A 16,204-nucleotide genomic window follows, 5' to 3' on the forward strand; every position below is an offset into this window, starting at 1 on the left:
TTCTGCTGGACCTCTTCCATGGAGCCCCCTGCCCCCTTCTTTGTGTCCAGGAAGTTGGCCCCAACAACCACATCACTAGACTCCCTTCCTCTCCGGCTTCTGGATGGATTTGTCCAATGGGGAGCCCTAACGGGAGATAGAGGGTGGGAAGAGAGTGAGGTCGGGTTCCTCCCTGCAGGAACCCCTTGGCTGGCTGCTTCCCCAAGCTCTGCTCACACCATTCTCTCTATAGAGGTTCTGGCAACTGTTCCTCCTCTTGCCCCTTCAGGCCTAGTGATACTCAAAGTCCTGTTGTTACTAGACTGGGGCTACTGTATGATCTTTGGTAGGGTTTCTTACACCTCTTTAAAAATAGTTCCCTTGTCAATTCTTCTAACTAGAATTTCCTGATAGAAGCCAAATGATACAGGTATCTAAAGTGGGTACTAGTACCATTCCCATTTTATGGATGAGGAAACTGAGGTAAAAGAGAGATGAGGTGACCTGCTCAAGGCCATCCAGCTGCACAAGAATAAAAACTCAACCAGAGAGTGTGGCGGGAGGTTCAAAGGCCTTGAATGCCATGTTAAATAGAGACTGTTCCTGTCTCCTACAGAGGGTGCCAGAAGCTCATCCTTTCTTTATTCATTAAATCCCTATTGAGCGGTAACACCTCTGCCTCTTGAGAAATCAATTCCTTGCAGGAAAAAGGAGAGAATTCCTCACGCTCGGGGGCCTTCACAGAGCTATGGTGGGGCTCAGAGAGATTTTAGCCGTAGGAAGAGCTATTCTGGAAATTGGGGTAGAGCATGTGACTGAGGTCCAGCCAATCAGCGCATTTCACATTCCCCTGGTCACAGTGACTTGCTCAGGAGTGATCCAGTCAAAGCCAAGGAGATTATTTCCCTGGAATACTTGTGGGAGAGGCACGCTTTCTTCTCTGCCAGGCTTCCATCTGCGAGAAGATAAAGCCTAGATATGCCAGTGGGACGGTGTGGATAATGGACCCCTGGTCAAGGAACCAGAACCAAGAAATGGAGAGAAACGGAGTTCTGCGATGACATTCCAGATTCTGCATGCAGCCATGTCTGAAATCAATGTAAATCTTTGGAGGATTCTCTTACATGAGACAACAAAGTCCCCTTTCCCCTCTGCTAGGGTTCCAAATTCCAGAGCTACAATCTCATCACTTGCAATGGAAACAGTCTGGATGCCGTGGGAGACCTTGGAGTGGGGCCTCTGTAGCAGTCAGGAGAACCTCTGTTCATCCAGCAAGACCCAATGAAAATGTTACCATCTTTGTTCAACCTTCCAATCACTCCTCTGTCCATAATGAGTTGCTCCTTCCTCTCTTCTGCACACTTAGGTTTGCACACGCCTCTATTATAGTGCCTTCTTGTGCTGGCATTTTTCTGCTATGAGGCACTGAACAACTGGCCTGAATCTTACTCATTTCGGAGTTTTCAGTCTTTAGGAAAAGGCCTGGCAAAACGTAGATACTCACCAGATGTTTGTTGAATGAGTAACTGAACAAATGGGACCAAGGCAGGAGAGTAGGAATGGGCCGGAGGAGATGGGTGGGGGCCATCTCTGGAGTGCCAACAAAAAGTAATAGCAGCCTTAAATCTTTTTTTCGGAGTAGACAGGTTGAGATTAATATTAATAACAAAGTGTTATTTAGTTGACTTGGACAAAATCCCTGGAGAAAAATTAAAAATAGCTGTGATTTACTGCATGCCTTATGTGCCAGGTGAAGAGTTGAAATCAGCTCCAGGAGAGGGTTCTCAAAGCCAATCATATCAATTCCATCCTCCTCCACAGAGGCTAGCTCAGGGATGGACAGGCATAGGGCCAACCAGGACCAGTAGGATAACGTTTATTACCACGAGAAAGGATGTGAGATAAGGGGTCTCTCTTGCTGGATGTGAGATTGGATGCTTGTGGTCTTGGCTGTTCCTAGCAGTCGTCTGGAGGACAAGGCTGATCCGTTGAGGAGAGCAGAGCCAAGAAAATCCTAAAGGAATGGACCCAGGGCCTCCATGACTCCCAGCATGAACCTGACTTCTCTTTTCCTCTCTTCCCTTTCCCTACCTTCCTCGCTCTCTGCCTAATATGGGACTTGAACTCACAAGCATGCATGTTCCGTGGACTGAAACAGTCTAGTGGCCTGAAGCTGACCTATTTCCAGATGTCCAGTTATGGGAATTATGTGAGTCAAAGGCATACCTCTAACTGAGTCTGACTTGAATTCCTGTTATTTCATCCATTTACACAGGAAGCCAAGACTTTGATAGTCATGCACTTAACATTCTTCAGTGAGTGCTAAGAGCTGGGATTCCACTCCAAATCCGTCTTATCCTACAGCCTTTGGTCATCCCAGTAAGCTAAGCCAAGAAAGGTCATGTTGCTTGATCTTGGTTCTGATTCATCCATTTACCTTTGGATATGGATTCTCTAATACATGCCGTTTCTTCTGCCTAGAAACGGATTCTCTAATACATGCTGTTTTCTACTGCCTAGAATAGTCTATGCCTCCTCTCTCTGCTTAGCAAACTACAAGGCCTCAGCTTAAATAAATGTCATTTCCTGACCTCCTCCCCATTCCTACCCTGGTGATTAACCTAGATCCCTTGGCCATTAATTCTCATGGTGGTTTGTATTTTTCTTTCACACCCTTATCACAATTATAACTGATGACTTATCATATAATACTTTTATAATAACGTGGGTATTTCATAAGAGCACATGTGTATGTTTTCTCGGCACTGAATCCTCAGAACCACGGATGTCCCTTAGTGGGTTGCCATAAATAGTTGATGAAGGAATAAATGAAAGCTGTTGCTCTGAGGAAGGGGGGGTGTCAGGAGTTCCCCCAGCAGCTCTCCAAGGGCGGTCCCAGGACCCGCCAGTATTAGCATCATCTGTAACTTAGAAATGTAAATTAGGCCCCACCCAGGGGTGCCCAGGTCATGATCCCGGGGTCCTGGGATCGAGCCCCGCATCGGGCTCTCTGCTTGGCAGGGAGCCTGCTTCTCCGTCTCTCTCTGCCTGCCTCTCTCCCTACTTGTGATCTCTGTCAAATAAATAAATAAAATCTTAAAAAAAAAAAAAATTAGGCCCCACCCAGACCTACTGAGTGAGAATCTTTGAAACGCAGGGGTGGGATGGGTGATCACTGGTTTGAAAAGCACTGGGTTGGGGCGCCTGGGTGGCTCAGTGGGTTAAAGCCTCTGCCTTCGGCCCAGGTCATGATCTCAGGGTCCTGGGATTGAGTCCCGCATCGGGCTCTCTGCTTGGCAGGGACCCTGCTTCTTCCTCTCTCTCTGCCTGCCTCTCTGCCTACTTGTGATCTCTGTCAAATAAATAAATAAAATATTAAAGAAAAAAAAGAAAGAAAGAAAACCACCGGGTCATCCAAATTTGTTCTAGTCCATGCGGTGGGAACACGCGAGGGCTCAACCTCTAATGGGTCGGTGTTCTTTACTGCCTCTGTTCCTTAAAATCAGCACTCTCACAAGTCAAGCGTGTTGGAGGATAGGAACAGGAACGCCTCACATTCTACCCCCTCAGCTCCTCTGCTGTTGTCGTTCTTTAGCTTTTATTTTATTTATTATTATTTTTTAAAGATTTTATGATCTCATTTTTATTTTTGCAAAGATTTTCTTTTTAAGTAATCTCCATACCCAACATGGGTCTCAAACTCATAACCCCAAGATCAAGGGATGCCTGCTCTACCAACTGAGCCAGCCAGGGCCCCCCCCCTTTTTTTTTTTAAGTAATCTCTACAGCCATGGCAGGGTTCAAACTCGGAGCCCCGAGATCAGCCCGCTCCACCGACTGAGCCGGCAGCCGCCTCTCTCGGCTCCTCCGGCTTTGATCGCGCGTTCCATTGCTGACTTTACAGTAATGTCCGTTGACATTCCCGGGCCTCCCCGGCATTTTCTAGCTCAGCGCGCTGCTACTTTGTTGCGTTCCCAACATTCACACGGTTAACTGGTTCACTCGCCCTCGCTGCTTCTGGCCTCCTCGCGCAGGGTCTACTGCACCAGTCCTAGCGCCCGGGCCGCAGCAGGGCTCAAGCACGCGTGGACTGAAGGCCCGTAGGCCCCACGCGGGCGGAGGCTGGGGCCACGGACTTCCGGGCCCCCGGAGCCCGGCGCGTGGAAGACGCTCCCTGAAGACGGGCGGAATGAATGGGCTCCCGAAGCGAAAGGGAAACCGCTCCTTTACGAAGATGGCCGACCCGCGCCCTTTACCAACATGGCCGCCGGCCCGCGTGGACGGGCGGAGGGGCGGGGCCGGGAGGGCGGGGCGGGGCCGGCCGGGAGCCGTCAGGTGCGGCCCCGCCCCGCCCCCCCGCCCCGCTCGATTCCGGATTGGTCCGGTTCCAGCGCCGCAGCCCGGCGGCCGCGCCGTGGGGCCGCGCCGGGCGCTCGCCACTTCCGGCGCGCTGGGGCTGTTGGTCGGGGGCGGCCGCGCGGCGCGAGCGGGTGGCTCCGGGGCGGGCGCGCGCAGGGATGCTCCGGGGGGCGGCGGCGGCGGCCGTGCGGGCGGAGGCGGCGAGGACAGCGCGGGCCCGCGGGCCCCTTCCCTGAGCCGGCCGCCCGGGCCGCGCCGCCGGGGCCCCTTCGGCCTCCGCCCCTTCAGCCTCGGGGCCGGGCCCGCGGCCGCTTCTGGACGCGGAGGCCGGGAGCCCCTGCCTGGGCCCGGAGCCTCCCCTCGGGGGTCGGGCCCGGGCGGGGCGCCCCCCCGCCCCGAGCCGCTGCCCTCCGCCCGGCTTCCGAGCCCCGTTTCCTGCTTTTTTCCGTTTTCCTGGGGACGGGCGGGTGGTTCTGGATGAACTGTTCAGGGGGTCCCCGATGAGGCGGGCCGGGGGGCTGCGCTCGCTTTAGAGGGTCCCCGCGGGGCCCGGGTGGGGCGGCGGTTGTCTTGGCCTGGGCGGGGGACTTCCCGAGCCTGCGGGGACCATGACCTGACCTGCGCGCGCGGGACGTGTCCGCAGCTCGAGAGCCAGCTCACCTGAGCCGCCCTCCCCCGGCCAGCATGGTAAGTGGGGCCGCGGCCCTGGCCCGCGCGGGTGCGGGGTCTGAGCGGGCGGACGCGGGCCCCGGGACTGCTGACCGTCGCTGCGCCCCGCGGCGGGGACAGGCGCGTGCCGGGCCCGGCGGGGACACACGCGCGGCCGCCCCGGCTCGGCGCTCCCCTCCCCCCAGCGCTGTGTCGGGCCTGGGAGCGCCCTGGAGGCGCAGCGGGCACTGCCCCGGCCTCGGGGGGTTGCCTCCCTGCCCGCCGAGCCTGCTGGCCTGCGGCGCTGCCGCGCGTGGAGGGCGGACGGTGTGCCTGGGCCCGGGCGGGTGAGTGACGCGGGTTCCGTCGCGCTCTCCTGACCTGGGGGAGACCGGGGCACCGGGCAGCTGGTTACCGAGCTCAAGGTCACTCCTCAGTGACAGGGGCACGGTGTGAACTTGGCCCTTTGCCTCCAGCGCTCTGTCAGGGGTGCGATGGGGGCTTGGCCGTGGTGTTACACCGAAGGAAACCCGGTTGGCGATGTGCAGAGGTCGCCTGGCCCGGGGGTACAGAGCAGAGTCCGAATGGGGTCGGTCACACCCGGCGGGCCGTTGCTTCCGCTTCACGCCCCGGCCTTCCCCCGGGTCGTGCCCGGGAAGCTTCATTCTTGCAGGTCCCGCTCCGGTCCCACCTCTTGGGAAGAGGCCGCTTTCCGCGCTTCTCAGACCCAGGGCCGCCCCCGGCGCTTGCTCCGGTCTCTGTGCTCCCATCGGTCTAGGAGGCTTTGTCGTGGGACCCTGCGTCCCCAGCCCGACCGCTCCGCAGCCGTGGCTTCGGTGCCCTCCAAGATGAAATTGTCCGGCCCTTTCTGTGCCCCAGCTCGGGTACACAGCACGCCCCAGGGGGAGCGCTGCAGTGCCCAGGCTGTGTTGCAGCCCCCCGGGGAGGGGAGCGGTGCTAAGGCTGACCATTCAGTGCTGTCGGGGACTTCGTAGAGAAAGGGACATAATGACATCTGTGATGCAGGTGTTCGGGCCAGTGCGACTTTTTAAAACATTCAAGGGGCCTGTGGGGTGTTGCGTTAGCTTCTGGGCATGGAAAGAAGACCTCGGTCGTGGTCCTTGTCCTCACGCGGCCTCCGACCAGCGGGTAAAAGGCACCGTGAATGCTGAGCAGCCCCGGGTAGCAGATGCGGTGTGTACTGTAGTGGCCGATCGGCCAAGCTCTCGGAGGCCCAGTTTTCTCATCTGTAAAATATGGTGGTAGGAATCCCTTAATGAATAATCCGGAGGCAGGAGATAGAACACTGCGTGAGCCATGAAGGTAGTACTCCGCATTCCTTCCTTCATTTAGTCTTTCCCTTAATTTCCTGGTTCTTCTTTTTAAGTTGTAAAATACATAGAACATAAAAAGTACCATTTTAGCCATTTTTAGGTGTTACAGTTCAGTAGCATTAAGTACAGCTGACCCTTGAACAACGTGGGGGTCTTGGGCGCTGCCCCCCCTGATGTGGAAAGTCATCTATAATTTTTTTTTTAAACATTTTATTTATTTATTTGACAGACCGGGATCACAAGGAGGCAGAGGCAGGCAGAGAGAGAGAGGAGGAAGCAGGCTCCCCACTGAGCAGAGAGCCCGATGCGGGGCTCGATCCCAGGACCCTGAGATCATGACCTGGGCCGAAGGCAGAGGCTTTAACCCACTGAGCCACCCAGGCTCCTCATTCATCTATAATTTTGACTCCCCCAAAACTTTACTGTTAGTCTCCTGTTGCTTTACTGATAACGTTACCTGTCGATTAATATTTGTTTTGAATATTATATGTATTCTATACTGTATTCTTAGCAAAGTAAGCGAGAGAAAATAATACCACTAAGAAAGTCATAAGAGAAAGTGCATTTACAGTGCTGTGCTGTTTCATTGGGGGGAAAAAAAACCCCTCCGTGTGTAAGTGGCCCGTGTAGTTCAAAGCCATGTTGTTCCAGGGTCACGTTGTACTTTGACATTGTGGTGAAGGTACATCCCCCCCATCCCCAGAACTTTTTTCATCTTAAAACTGAAACTGTACCCGTGGAGCAATAACTTCATTCCCTTCTTCCTCATCCCCTCCGGCCACGCTCTGTTTTCGGTCTCTGGGACTTTGACGACTCTCGGTATCTCCCAGAAGCGGAATCGTGCAGTATTGGGTCTTTTGTGACTGGCTTCACTCAGCATGATGTCCGGGAGGTTCGCCCATGTTGTAGCATGTGTCAGATTTCCTTCATTTTAAACACTAAATAATGTTCTGTTGTGAGTGATGCTGCCTAGAACAGGGGTGTCGAAATCTCTCCTTGAATTTTAAGTTGCCACCGGTCCCCAGGCTCTAGGAAATGTCTGATGAACGGGCAGACAGGCTCCTCCCCTCAGGGAGCTCACCAGGAATGGAGGTTTAGGACCCCCGTTGGCAGAATCTTACCAGCTCTTGACTAAGCTAGCCCAGCATCCTTGCGTTCAGAATTCATTTTAATTGGCAATCAGAACATTATGAAAATGGCCACTTCTGAGCAATTGTTGTAAAGTAGTTCACTCCATTATTACAATGTACATTTTTTTCTGGGGCTAAGTTTCGTGTCAAGGGTTTTGTAAGCTCGACCTCACATACTTAAGCAGGCAAGGGGTGGCCACAGTGACTGTGACCAGATTAGGACCTTCTCATCAGATCCTTTCTTCATCACTCACACTGGGGGTTCACATCCTGTAGGTATCCAAGGGTCAGGGGTGTGGGTGGGGCAGGCCTCGTCACCAGAATGCGAGGAAATCGTTGCCTGGTGTGTGTCTACAGGAGGAGGAGATTTTCCCCCGGGATCACATCCCTGGCTTTATTCCAGGAACTTTTTTGCCTTTTTATTTCTTACTTAACATTTTTACTTTTAGGAGTAATAGTTGACACATGTTTGAGCCTCTCCCCGCCTTTTTTTTTTTTTTTTTTAAAGATTTTAATTTATTGGGCGCCTGGGTGGCTCAGTGGGTTAAGCCGCTGCCTTCGGCTCAGGTCATGATCTCAGAGTCCTGGGATCGAGTCCCACATCGGGCTCTCTGCTCGGCAGGGAGCCTGCTTCCTCCTCTCTCTCTCTGCCTGCGTCTCTGCCTACTTGTGATCTCTCTCTGTCAAATGAATAAATAAAATCTTTAAAAAAAAAAAAAAAAGATTTTAATTTATTTACTTGACAGATCACAAGTAGGCAGAGAGAGAGAGGACGAAGCAGGCTCCCCGCTGAGCAGAGAGCCCGATGTGGGACTCGATCCCAGGACTCTGGGATCATGACCTGAGCCGAAGGCAGACGCTTAACCAACTGAGCCAGCCAGGAGTCCCTGTTTGAGTCTTTTTCATGTCTTTGTAAAACTTCAATCCTGATGAGATGAACATGGTATAATGCGATACGAACACCATTTATTACGGATCTGCTGTGAGCTAGCGATCGTTTTTCTTGTGTCAGTCAGTCTGGTCTGGTTAACAAGACCACCCTGCTAGGTTACATTCTTGCCAGTTTTTTTTTTTTTTTTAAAGATTTTATTTATTTATTTCTTAGAGATCACAAGTAGGCAGAGAGGCAAGCAGAGAGAGAGAGGAGGAAGCAGGCTCCCCGCCGAGCAGAGAGCCGGATGCGGGACTCGATCCCAGGACCCTGGGACCGTGACCTGAGCCGAAGGCGGAGGCTTTAGCCCCCTGAGCCACCCAGGTGCCCACATTCTTGCCAGTTTTACCAGAGGGGCTGAGGACAGAGGAGCTGTAGGATTCCTGGGTGGAGCCAGCATCTGGACCAAAGCACTCTACTGCAAGGCCTGCGCTTTTAGGCAGGACAGATATTCCTCCAATTACAGTGGGGTTATGTCCCGATAAACCCCTTGTAAGCTGAAAATACTGTCAGTCAAAAATGCATTTACTACACCTGACTTGCCTCCCTTCGATGTGTTTAGAACGGGTAAGCGTACAAGGGGTGGCTTGTTGGGCAGAACCATCTAACACAGCCCGTTTTATATCAGAGTGTTGAATATCTCATGTCACTTACTGAATATTGCACTGAAGGCGAGGGACAGAATGGTTGTGGCTGTGTCGGTTGTTGACCCTGGTGATGGTGGGCTGACTGTGAGCTGTAGTCGGCTGCCACTGCCCAGCATCTCGAGAGAATTTTGTACGGCATGTCACCGGCCCAGGGATAGATCCAAAGTCGAAATTCCAAGTATGGTTTGTACTGATTGTGAATTGCATTTGCAGCTTCCTAAAGTTGAACCATTTGTAAGTTGGGGCCTGTCCATCCGCACATGCGCGGGTCTCACACGGAAGATCATGGAAGATCATTGGAACGCCACCCGGATATATTTTGTTTGGTTCTGAGGTAGATGGTGATGGGGGCTGGTTAAGTGTCTGACTTAGGCTAGAGTCCTGGTCTTGGGGTCCTGGGGCTGAGCACTGGGTCTGGCTCCCTCCTCAGTGGGGAGTCTGCTTGTCCCTTTCCCTCTGCTCCTCCTGCTGCTCGCTCACTCTCTCAACTAAATAAATAAAAATGTAAGAACAAAAAAAATAGTGTAGTCCAGAATTACTCTAACAACTGTACTGTAAGTACATTTGATTAAATCATTGGCTTTTGTTGAATTCCCATGAGTTCCTAAGTGATGTAATATCTCAGAGGTTCCCACTACTTCTCTGAAAAGTTGTTACCTAATACCGAGTGAGCTGTTGGTTATTGTGGAAATGGTGTGCAAAACCGAGCTCTTGCTTAAATTAGTGGTTCTCTAGTTGCTTAGGAAATTGTTTTGGTTACAAAGACTTAAGTTTGAATGTCCCCTTCCGTGGCATTCCCATAACAAGTGGTGAGTGGTCACTATAACGGAGGCAAAATCAGACCTTAGATTCGGCCACTCAGGTGCTGTGTCACACTTGGTCATCAGTGTTGTTCCATGGTCCCCCCCGTGCACGGGAGGTATGAAGAAGCCGTGGGGCTGTGAGGAGATGCTAGGGAAAGGGTCCGCGGTCCTCAGAGGGTCTGTAGGCAGTCGCGTAATTAGAACTAGTTTGGGAGGCAGGTTCGGTGATCAAGAAATGACTTGAACGGCTTTTGAGAAAATTAGACATGACCTGGTTCAAATGACGAAATTACTTTACTGGGAAAGTAAAAGAAAACACAGACTGTAATGTACAGAGCTTTTTAATGCCTCAGTTTATTCATTCGTGAAATGATTGATTGATTTCCGACGTCAAGCTTATAATCTTAGGTACTCTGGGTACAATATAATAATACAATAGTTAATAGTTATAGCGTTTAGAGGATGCCCTGTATTTTACACATGTTAACTCCGTGACTCTTCCAGACAATGCCAGGAGATAGATGCTATTTTTATTTCTCATTAAATGGATGAGAATATCCAGGGCCCTTCCACACTGCCGCTGAGTGATGAAGTTGGGCTTCAAACCCAGGCAGGCAGTCTGGCTCAAGAGTCAGAGCACAGTGAGAGCTTCCCGTTGTTACTTTCCGACCCCACGGGGGTTAGTGGCGCCTGGCCTCCAGGAGCCGTTCCCGTGAGGCGCATGGGGCTGTATTGCAGCCATTGCCAGAGGCCGTGGTGATGTGAGAGGGCAGGAGCGCGCGCGAACAAAGGCAGCCCCGCGAGGGGCCTCCGGAGCAGAGGCGCCAGGGGAGCTCTCCCAGGAGGCGCGTCGGAGTCTTGGAGGCTTAGGAAGAGTTTGCAGGGAGTTGTGCAGATCTGGTATGAGCCAGTAAGATGACAAAATCGCCGGTGTCAAGGGAAAGTGTAGGAGTTAACGTTGGTTGAGTGCTGAGGACTTTCTCGGGCTGGGTACTTGCAGGACACAAACATGGCAGGTCTTCTCATGGTAAATACCTATCTTTACTGCTTCTAGCCAGGTCGGCTGTTGCCCCATGTCTTTGTTCCCCTTTGCGGGAGAACTCCAGGGGAGAGCGCTCCCTGACCGCCGGCCTTCCATTCTCTCTAGCTCGCAGTCAGTCCCTCCCTGTGCGGGCGCTACAGCAGTGGTTGGTTCTCACGTCCTCCCCGGCGCTTCTGACCCCCTCCTTCACAGCCTGCTTTACTTCTTTTTGTAGCATTGACCTTCTTTCTTATTTACTTCTTGATGTTCACCGTGGGGCTTGAACCCATGACCTTGAGATCTAGAATTGGTGTGCTCTACTGAATGAGCCAGCCAGGCGCCCTGTGTAGCATTTACCATTTTATTTATTTTAAAAAATACTTTATTTATTTGACAGAGACAAATAGTGAGAGAGGGAACACAAGCAGGGAAAGTGGGAGAGAGAGAAGCAGGCTTTCCACAGAGCAGGGAGCCCAGTGCAGAGCTCAGTCCCAGGACCCTCGGGTCATGACCTGAACTGAAGGCAGACACTTAACCGAGCCACCCAGGCGCCCCATCTATTTTTATTTTTTAAAATTTATTATTAATTTATTTTATTTTATTTTTACAAAATATTTTATTTATTCGTTTTAGAAAGCACAGGCAGAGGGAGACGCAGACTCCCCGCTGAGCTGCGAGCCCGATGTGGGGCTCCCTCCCAGGGATCATGATGAGCCGTGGAGGCGGTTTATGGCTAGATCAGGGAGGGCTTTCCATACTACTCTCAGGAGTTTGGCTTTGTGTTTTCCGTGGAGAAGGAATCCATCTTCCGTGCAGGGTTAGATCAGTGTGGGAAACGGATATGATACCTTGCATGTCTGGATGCGACAAAGGTCGGTTCTTGGGTATGGAATCGGGGTGAGGAGGACTTGAACAGTAAGAGTTTTTACTGCTTGAAAACCTGATTCTAGAATCCGGGGATAAAGGAAAGGGAAAGGGTCAAGCTCGGTTTGGCAGCCTCTAACGTGGTGACAGGGACAGTGGGGGTTTCCTTAACGGGTGATTTGGATTTGGTGGGAATGGAGATGACAGGTACAGAGCCGACAGGAAGGTGACAGGAGACTTTGCTCTGTGGGGGGTGGGCAGCTCCTGCTGGGTTCAGATGCAGGGGGTTGGCGTGGGGCAGGACAAGGGTCTCGATGCTGTTACGAAAGTGGATTGTCGCTACGTGTGTCCCAGTCAAGGAAGATGTGACAGTACAGGCTGGGGTGAGGAGGGAGGGGGCTCCTGAGCTGGGGGCCGCTGCTCTCGGCCGGCACGTTTTACGCCCATTGTGTACTGACCTCATGTCTTCACTTTCCGGATCGCCTCTAACTTCTGTGTGCTGAGCCAGTGTAAAGGGCCTCTTTTCAGTCCTTACGCTGACTTGTCCTTTGGGCCCGTGGCAACCACTGGACTTTTTCTTGGCTCCCATGATATTACTGCCTTGGTTCAGTCTCCCTTGGTCTTTCTCATGGCTTCGGTTAGGACCTGTGTGTCCCAGAGAACGCAGCCTTACTCTCCTGCCGTTGGTATCGTCCTGTGTCCCGAAGACATCAGGTCAAACACGTCTAAAACCAAATCCGTCATCTTTGCCTCAGGTTAGTGACCCCCTCCCGCCCCGTGCCCTGGTTCTGTTCATGACTTGATTCACAGACACTCAAGTGGTAAACCTGAGTCATCTTTAACTTCCTCTTCACTTTTAGTCCCTTCGTGTAGACCTGTGGATGCTCTTCTGACTTGTGTTCTGACCCAGCCTTTCTCTCCATTCTGTCCACTTTGGTCAGGCCACGTCTCTTGCTTTTGCACTCGTAGTGTCTTGACAGCTTCCAGGTTCTCCCCTAGCAGTTCATCGTCTGCGTTCCTACCCGAGCCACCTTGTGGAGCTCAGCTGGGAGCGTGCACTTTGACCTCAGATCATTCAGAGCAGAGGGCCCCCTTTGTTAGAGACCAAGTTTGTTTGTTTTATTGTTGTTTTGAGAGAGAAGTGGAGGAGAGGGAGGGAGGGGCGGAGGGAGGAGGAGAGAGAGAATCCTCAGCCCAGCGGGAAGATGGGCTTTGTGTCCTGGCCTGAGCTGAAATCCGGAGTTGGATGCTTACTTAACCTACTGAGCTGCCCAGACTCCCCGAAGACCAAGTTTTTATTACTGCAGAATGATGGAAAGCACTTGGGCCTTGGATTTTTCAGTTTTACTTTTCGTCCTCTCAGTACGGATTGAAGATGATCCATTAAAAGCTTAAGGTGATTGATTTGGAATGTCTTTAGCCATAACAAACCACCTGTCATTCCCAGAACACTGGGCACACTTCATACTTCCCTTTGCTCAGGGCTCTTCCCTCTGCTCTGCTCTCCTCTTCGGTTTTGCCGGTGAGACCTTCCTACCATTTCAAGGTCACCCTAAATACCGTCTCTTTGAGGCCTTCCAGCTAGTAGTTTAACAGTTACCATCTTTTATTATACTTAGGTTTTTTCTTTTGGCTTTTATTATTTTGATGTATTTGTTATTGCTATATAGAAATTATAAGACTACATTCTTCTAGTAAGTGTCAAACAGTTCAGAAGCTTGAAGAGCACAGTATAAGAAAGACTCTTCAAATCCTCTGGTCTCCGTTTAGTCCCACTCCAAGCCTGTGGGTCGGAGGATTAGTTCCTTGTCTTTAGGAGTCCCTATCAGGGTGAGTCTTAGGCCTCTGCATTTCCAGTGCCTCTTAAGCATTCTGCACATAGTGAGGCAGTCAAAAGAGGCAGGGTTGAAAAAAAAAATATCCGGGAAGGTCAAGGTGGGCCTTAGACCTTAGTCAATGACAATGGCAGTATTTGGAGAGTGCGGGAAGGTTGATAGAGTGCGAATATAGTAAGCCCTGTCTTACTATCAGAGCCTTATCAGAGCCAGCAAGCTCTGATAAGGGCATTTGTCTTCTGCGCAAGTAGACGGGATGGGGACAGGCAGGGGGAGTGAGGGTGGTGGTGGTGGTGGTGGTTTATGGGGCTGGGGCGCTGGACAGGCGGTCAGGGGAAGTAGCTACAAGAAATGCCGTGTCGATGTGTACTTAGGGGGAGGCTCCAGACAGGAATTGCGCTGGGAGAAGTACTGGGGCACAGTGGGGGTGGGGTGTGGCGAGGGAAGGGGTGGTGGAGACTGAGGAAACTCCCAGTGTAGACAGAAGTAAGGGAGGAGCAGGAGGCTGATGGGAGAGGAAGGAGGCTGGGGTCAGAGAGGGAGCAGGAGGTCTGCGCGTTTCATCAGGACACTCGGTGCTCGTCCTCGGTGAGGGGCCCTCGTGTGCGCTGCGCACGGTACCTCGTTCAGTTTAACGGCAGCCTGGCCAGGGAGGTCCTATCTGCCCCCGTTGTACATTTGGGAAGATGAGGACACTGAGGGTCAGGGAGGGCAAGGTAAGTAACTTGACCAAAATTACACAGCAGGTTGGTAGAGATGGGGTTCAGACTCACGGTTCTAACTACACAGCCCATGTTTTTTCCGTATGAGTAGGCTTCTCCTTAAGCCAGTGCACATTTATACAGGCATATTCACTTGAACTGTAGCCTAACTGGGTGTACTGTCCCAGGAAGAATAGTACATCTAGTCCTCTAACCGTAAAACTTGTAAAACCGACTTCCTAACAGAAAGGGCAGGATGGTAGAAGTTTGCTGATAGCAGCAAAGCTAGGTATCTGCATATCCTCTAATGCGATAGGAATGGAATGATGGTTGCGGGCACGGTGGTAGCTGGCCCCATGACAGGACGTCAGCAGTGAGGAGGGTGGCTTGACTTTCCGCAGAGGAGTTCAGCGAAGCCCATTAGGTCTAGCAGGTGCAGTGGCTCAGGTACCTCACAGAGCCTGTGGCTGTTTTATACAGACGTCATCATGAAAAAGATCTCTGGTCTCAGACTCCCTGGGAAGGTAAAGGTATTTTATGAGCTGAATGCAGCTGAGGGGAAAAAAATCATTGGTTTCTAAATTGGCTTGTAAGCAGACCTGGGAAGATGTCTTTATTTATTTACAAAAGAGTAATAACTGGATAATTTTTACAAAAATGACATGTGCTTATTAAAAACAAAGTAGTATTAAAAGGTGCCAAGAATGTTGGCAGAAAAAGAAGTTACCCCAAATCCTACCAGCCTGAACTATGGTTAACCTTACATAAATATCCATGTGTTTTTGTGTGTATGTATCTATCTGGATAAATGAGAAGGAGTCCTAAAATGCGTACTTTCATTTAAAAAGTGATCATTCTGATTTCTGGGATCATGTTCATTTCTAAGTGAAGGAAAAATCAATTTACTATTACTTGTATTTTTTAACAAAGTGTATACTTTTTGAAATACTTAAATACAGAAAGTTGCGAAAGGATGATTATGAGTCCCCAGTGGTGACATCTTTAATAGCTGTGTCTAGTGTCAAAACCAGGAAGTTGATGTTGGTCCATGTCAGTTACTGACTCTAGACCCCATGTAGTTTTCACCTACAGTCACTTGTATTATGATTCTGTGCAGTTCAGTCCATATGTTGATTCGTGTAACTACCACTTTAGTTAAAGTACCGAGCGATCCCATCAGCACAGAACTCCCTCAAGCCTAATGCTCTCTGTGTTCTAGCCCCGTACCCTCTCTCCTAGCATCCACTTGTTTCTCTGTGTATAGTTTTGGCATTTTAAGAATGGTGTATAACTGTAGTCAGTATGTAACCTTTTGAGATGGACTCTTTTCACTAAGCATAGTGCCTTTGAGGTCACTTGAATTTAATAGCAAAAAAAGAAAACAAGTGAAACGGAAAAAGGAATTGTCAAACTTCAAATGAATCTTTGCTTCAGTAATCATTAGCTCTTGATAAATCCCCGTAGGTTAAGGAAAAAGATTATGAAAGTTATTAAGAAGATGGCATCATTTTTATTTTATTTACTTATTTTTAAGTAAGCTTTATCCCCAGTGTGAGGCTTGAACTCATGACCCCAAGATCAAGACTTGTGTTTTCTACTGACTGAATCAGCCCAGTGCTCCAAGAAGATGGCATCATTTTTAATAAATATATTCCATGTTTTAGTTCTAGGCAGTATCAGTGAACTTAATAATAGGAAAAATAAGAACATTCCTTCTATTTCCCTCTTCTCATTCTTGGTTCTTATTTTACTTTGTCAGGGTCTTTAGAGCTTTTATAGTATGTTCCATGAACATAACCAGTATTTAGTCTTCGTTTTATATTTTATTTTATTAAAGATTTTATTTATTTACTTGACAGAGAGAGATCACAAGTAGGCAGTGAGGTGGACAGAGAGGGGGGAAGCAGACTCTCTGCTGAGCAGAGAACCCGATGCGGGGCTCGATCATAGGA

The 16,204-nt window shown here is 50.6% G+C and overlaps 1 protein-coding gene across 3 annotated transcripts in view; it reads left to right on the forward strand.

Moving 5' to 3' along the window:
• The first annotated feature begins 4,463 nt into the window (after positions 1-4,463).
• Positions 4,464-16,204, forward strand: part of XPO6 (exportin 6) — a 99,264-nt gene continuing 87,523 nt past the window's right edge. For 2 of the 3 annotated variants that reach the window (XM_082714561.1, XM_082714560.1), the window contains exon 1: positions 4,655-5,025. In XM_082714561.1, coding sequence (XP_082570687.1) covers positions 5,023-5,025 — 3 coding nt within the window. In that variant the 5' untranslated portion in view covers positions 4,655-5,022. Of the gene's footprint in view, positions 5,026-16,204 lie in introns of all 3 variants that reach the window. The other variant, XM_082714559.1, reaches the window with a different exon arrangement.

The sequence above is a fragment of the Mustela nivalis genome, assembly GCF_964662115.1.
Source record: "Mustela nivalis genome assembly, chromosome: 19".
In the NCBI taxonomy this organism is placed as follows: Eukaryota; Metazoa; Chordata; class Mammalia; order Carnivora; family Mustelidae; genus Mustela; species Mustela nivalis.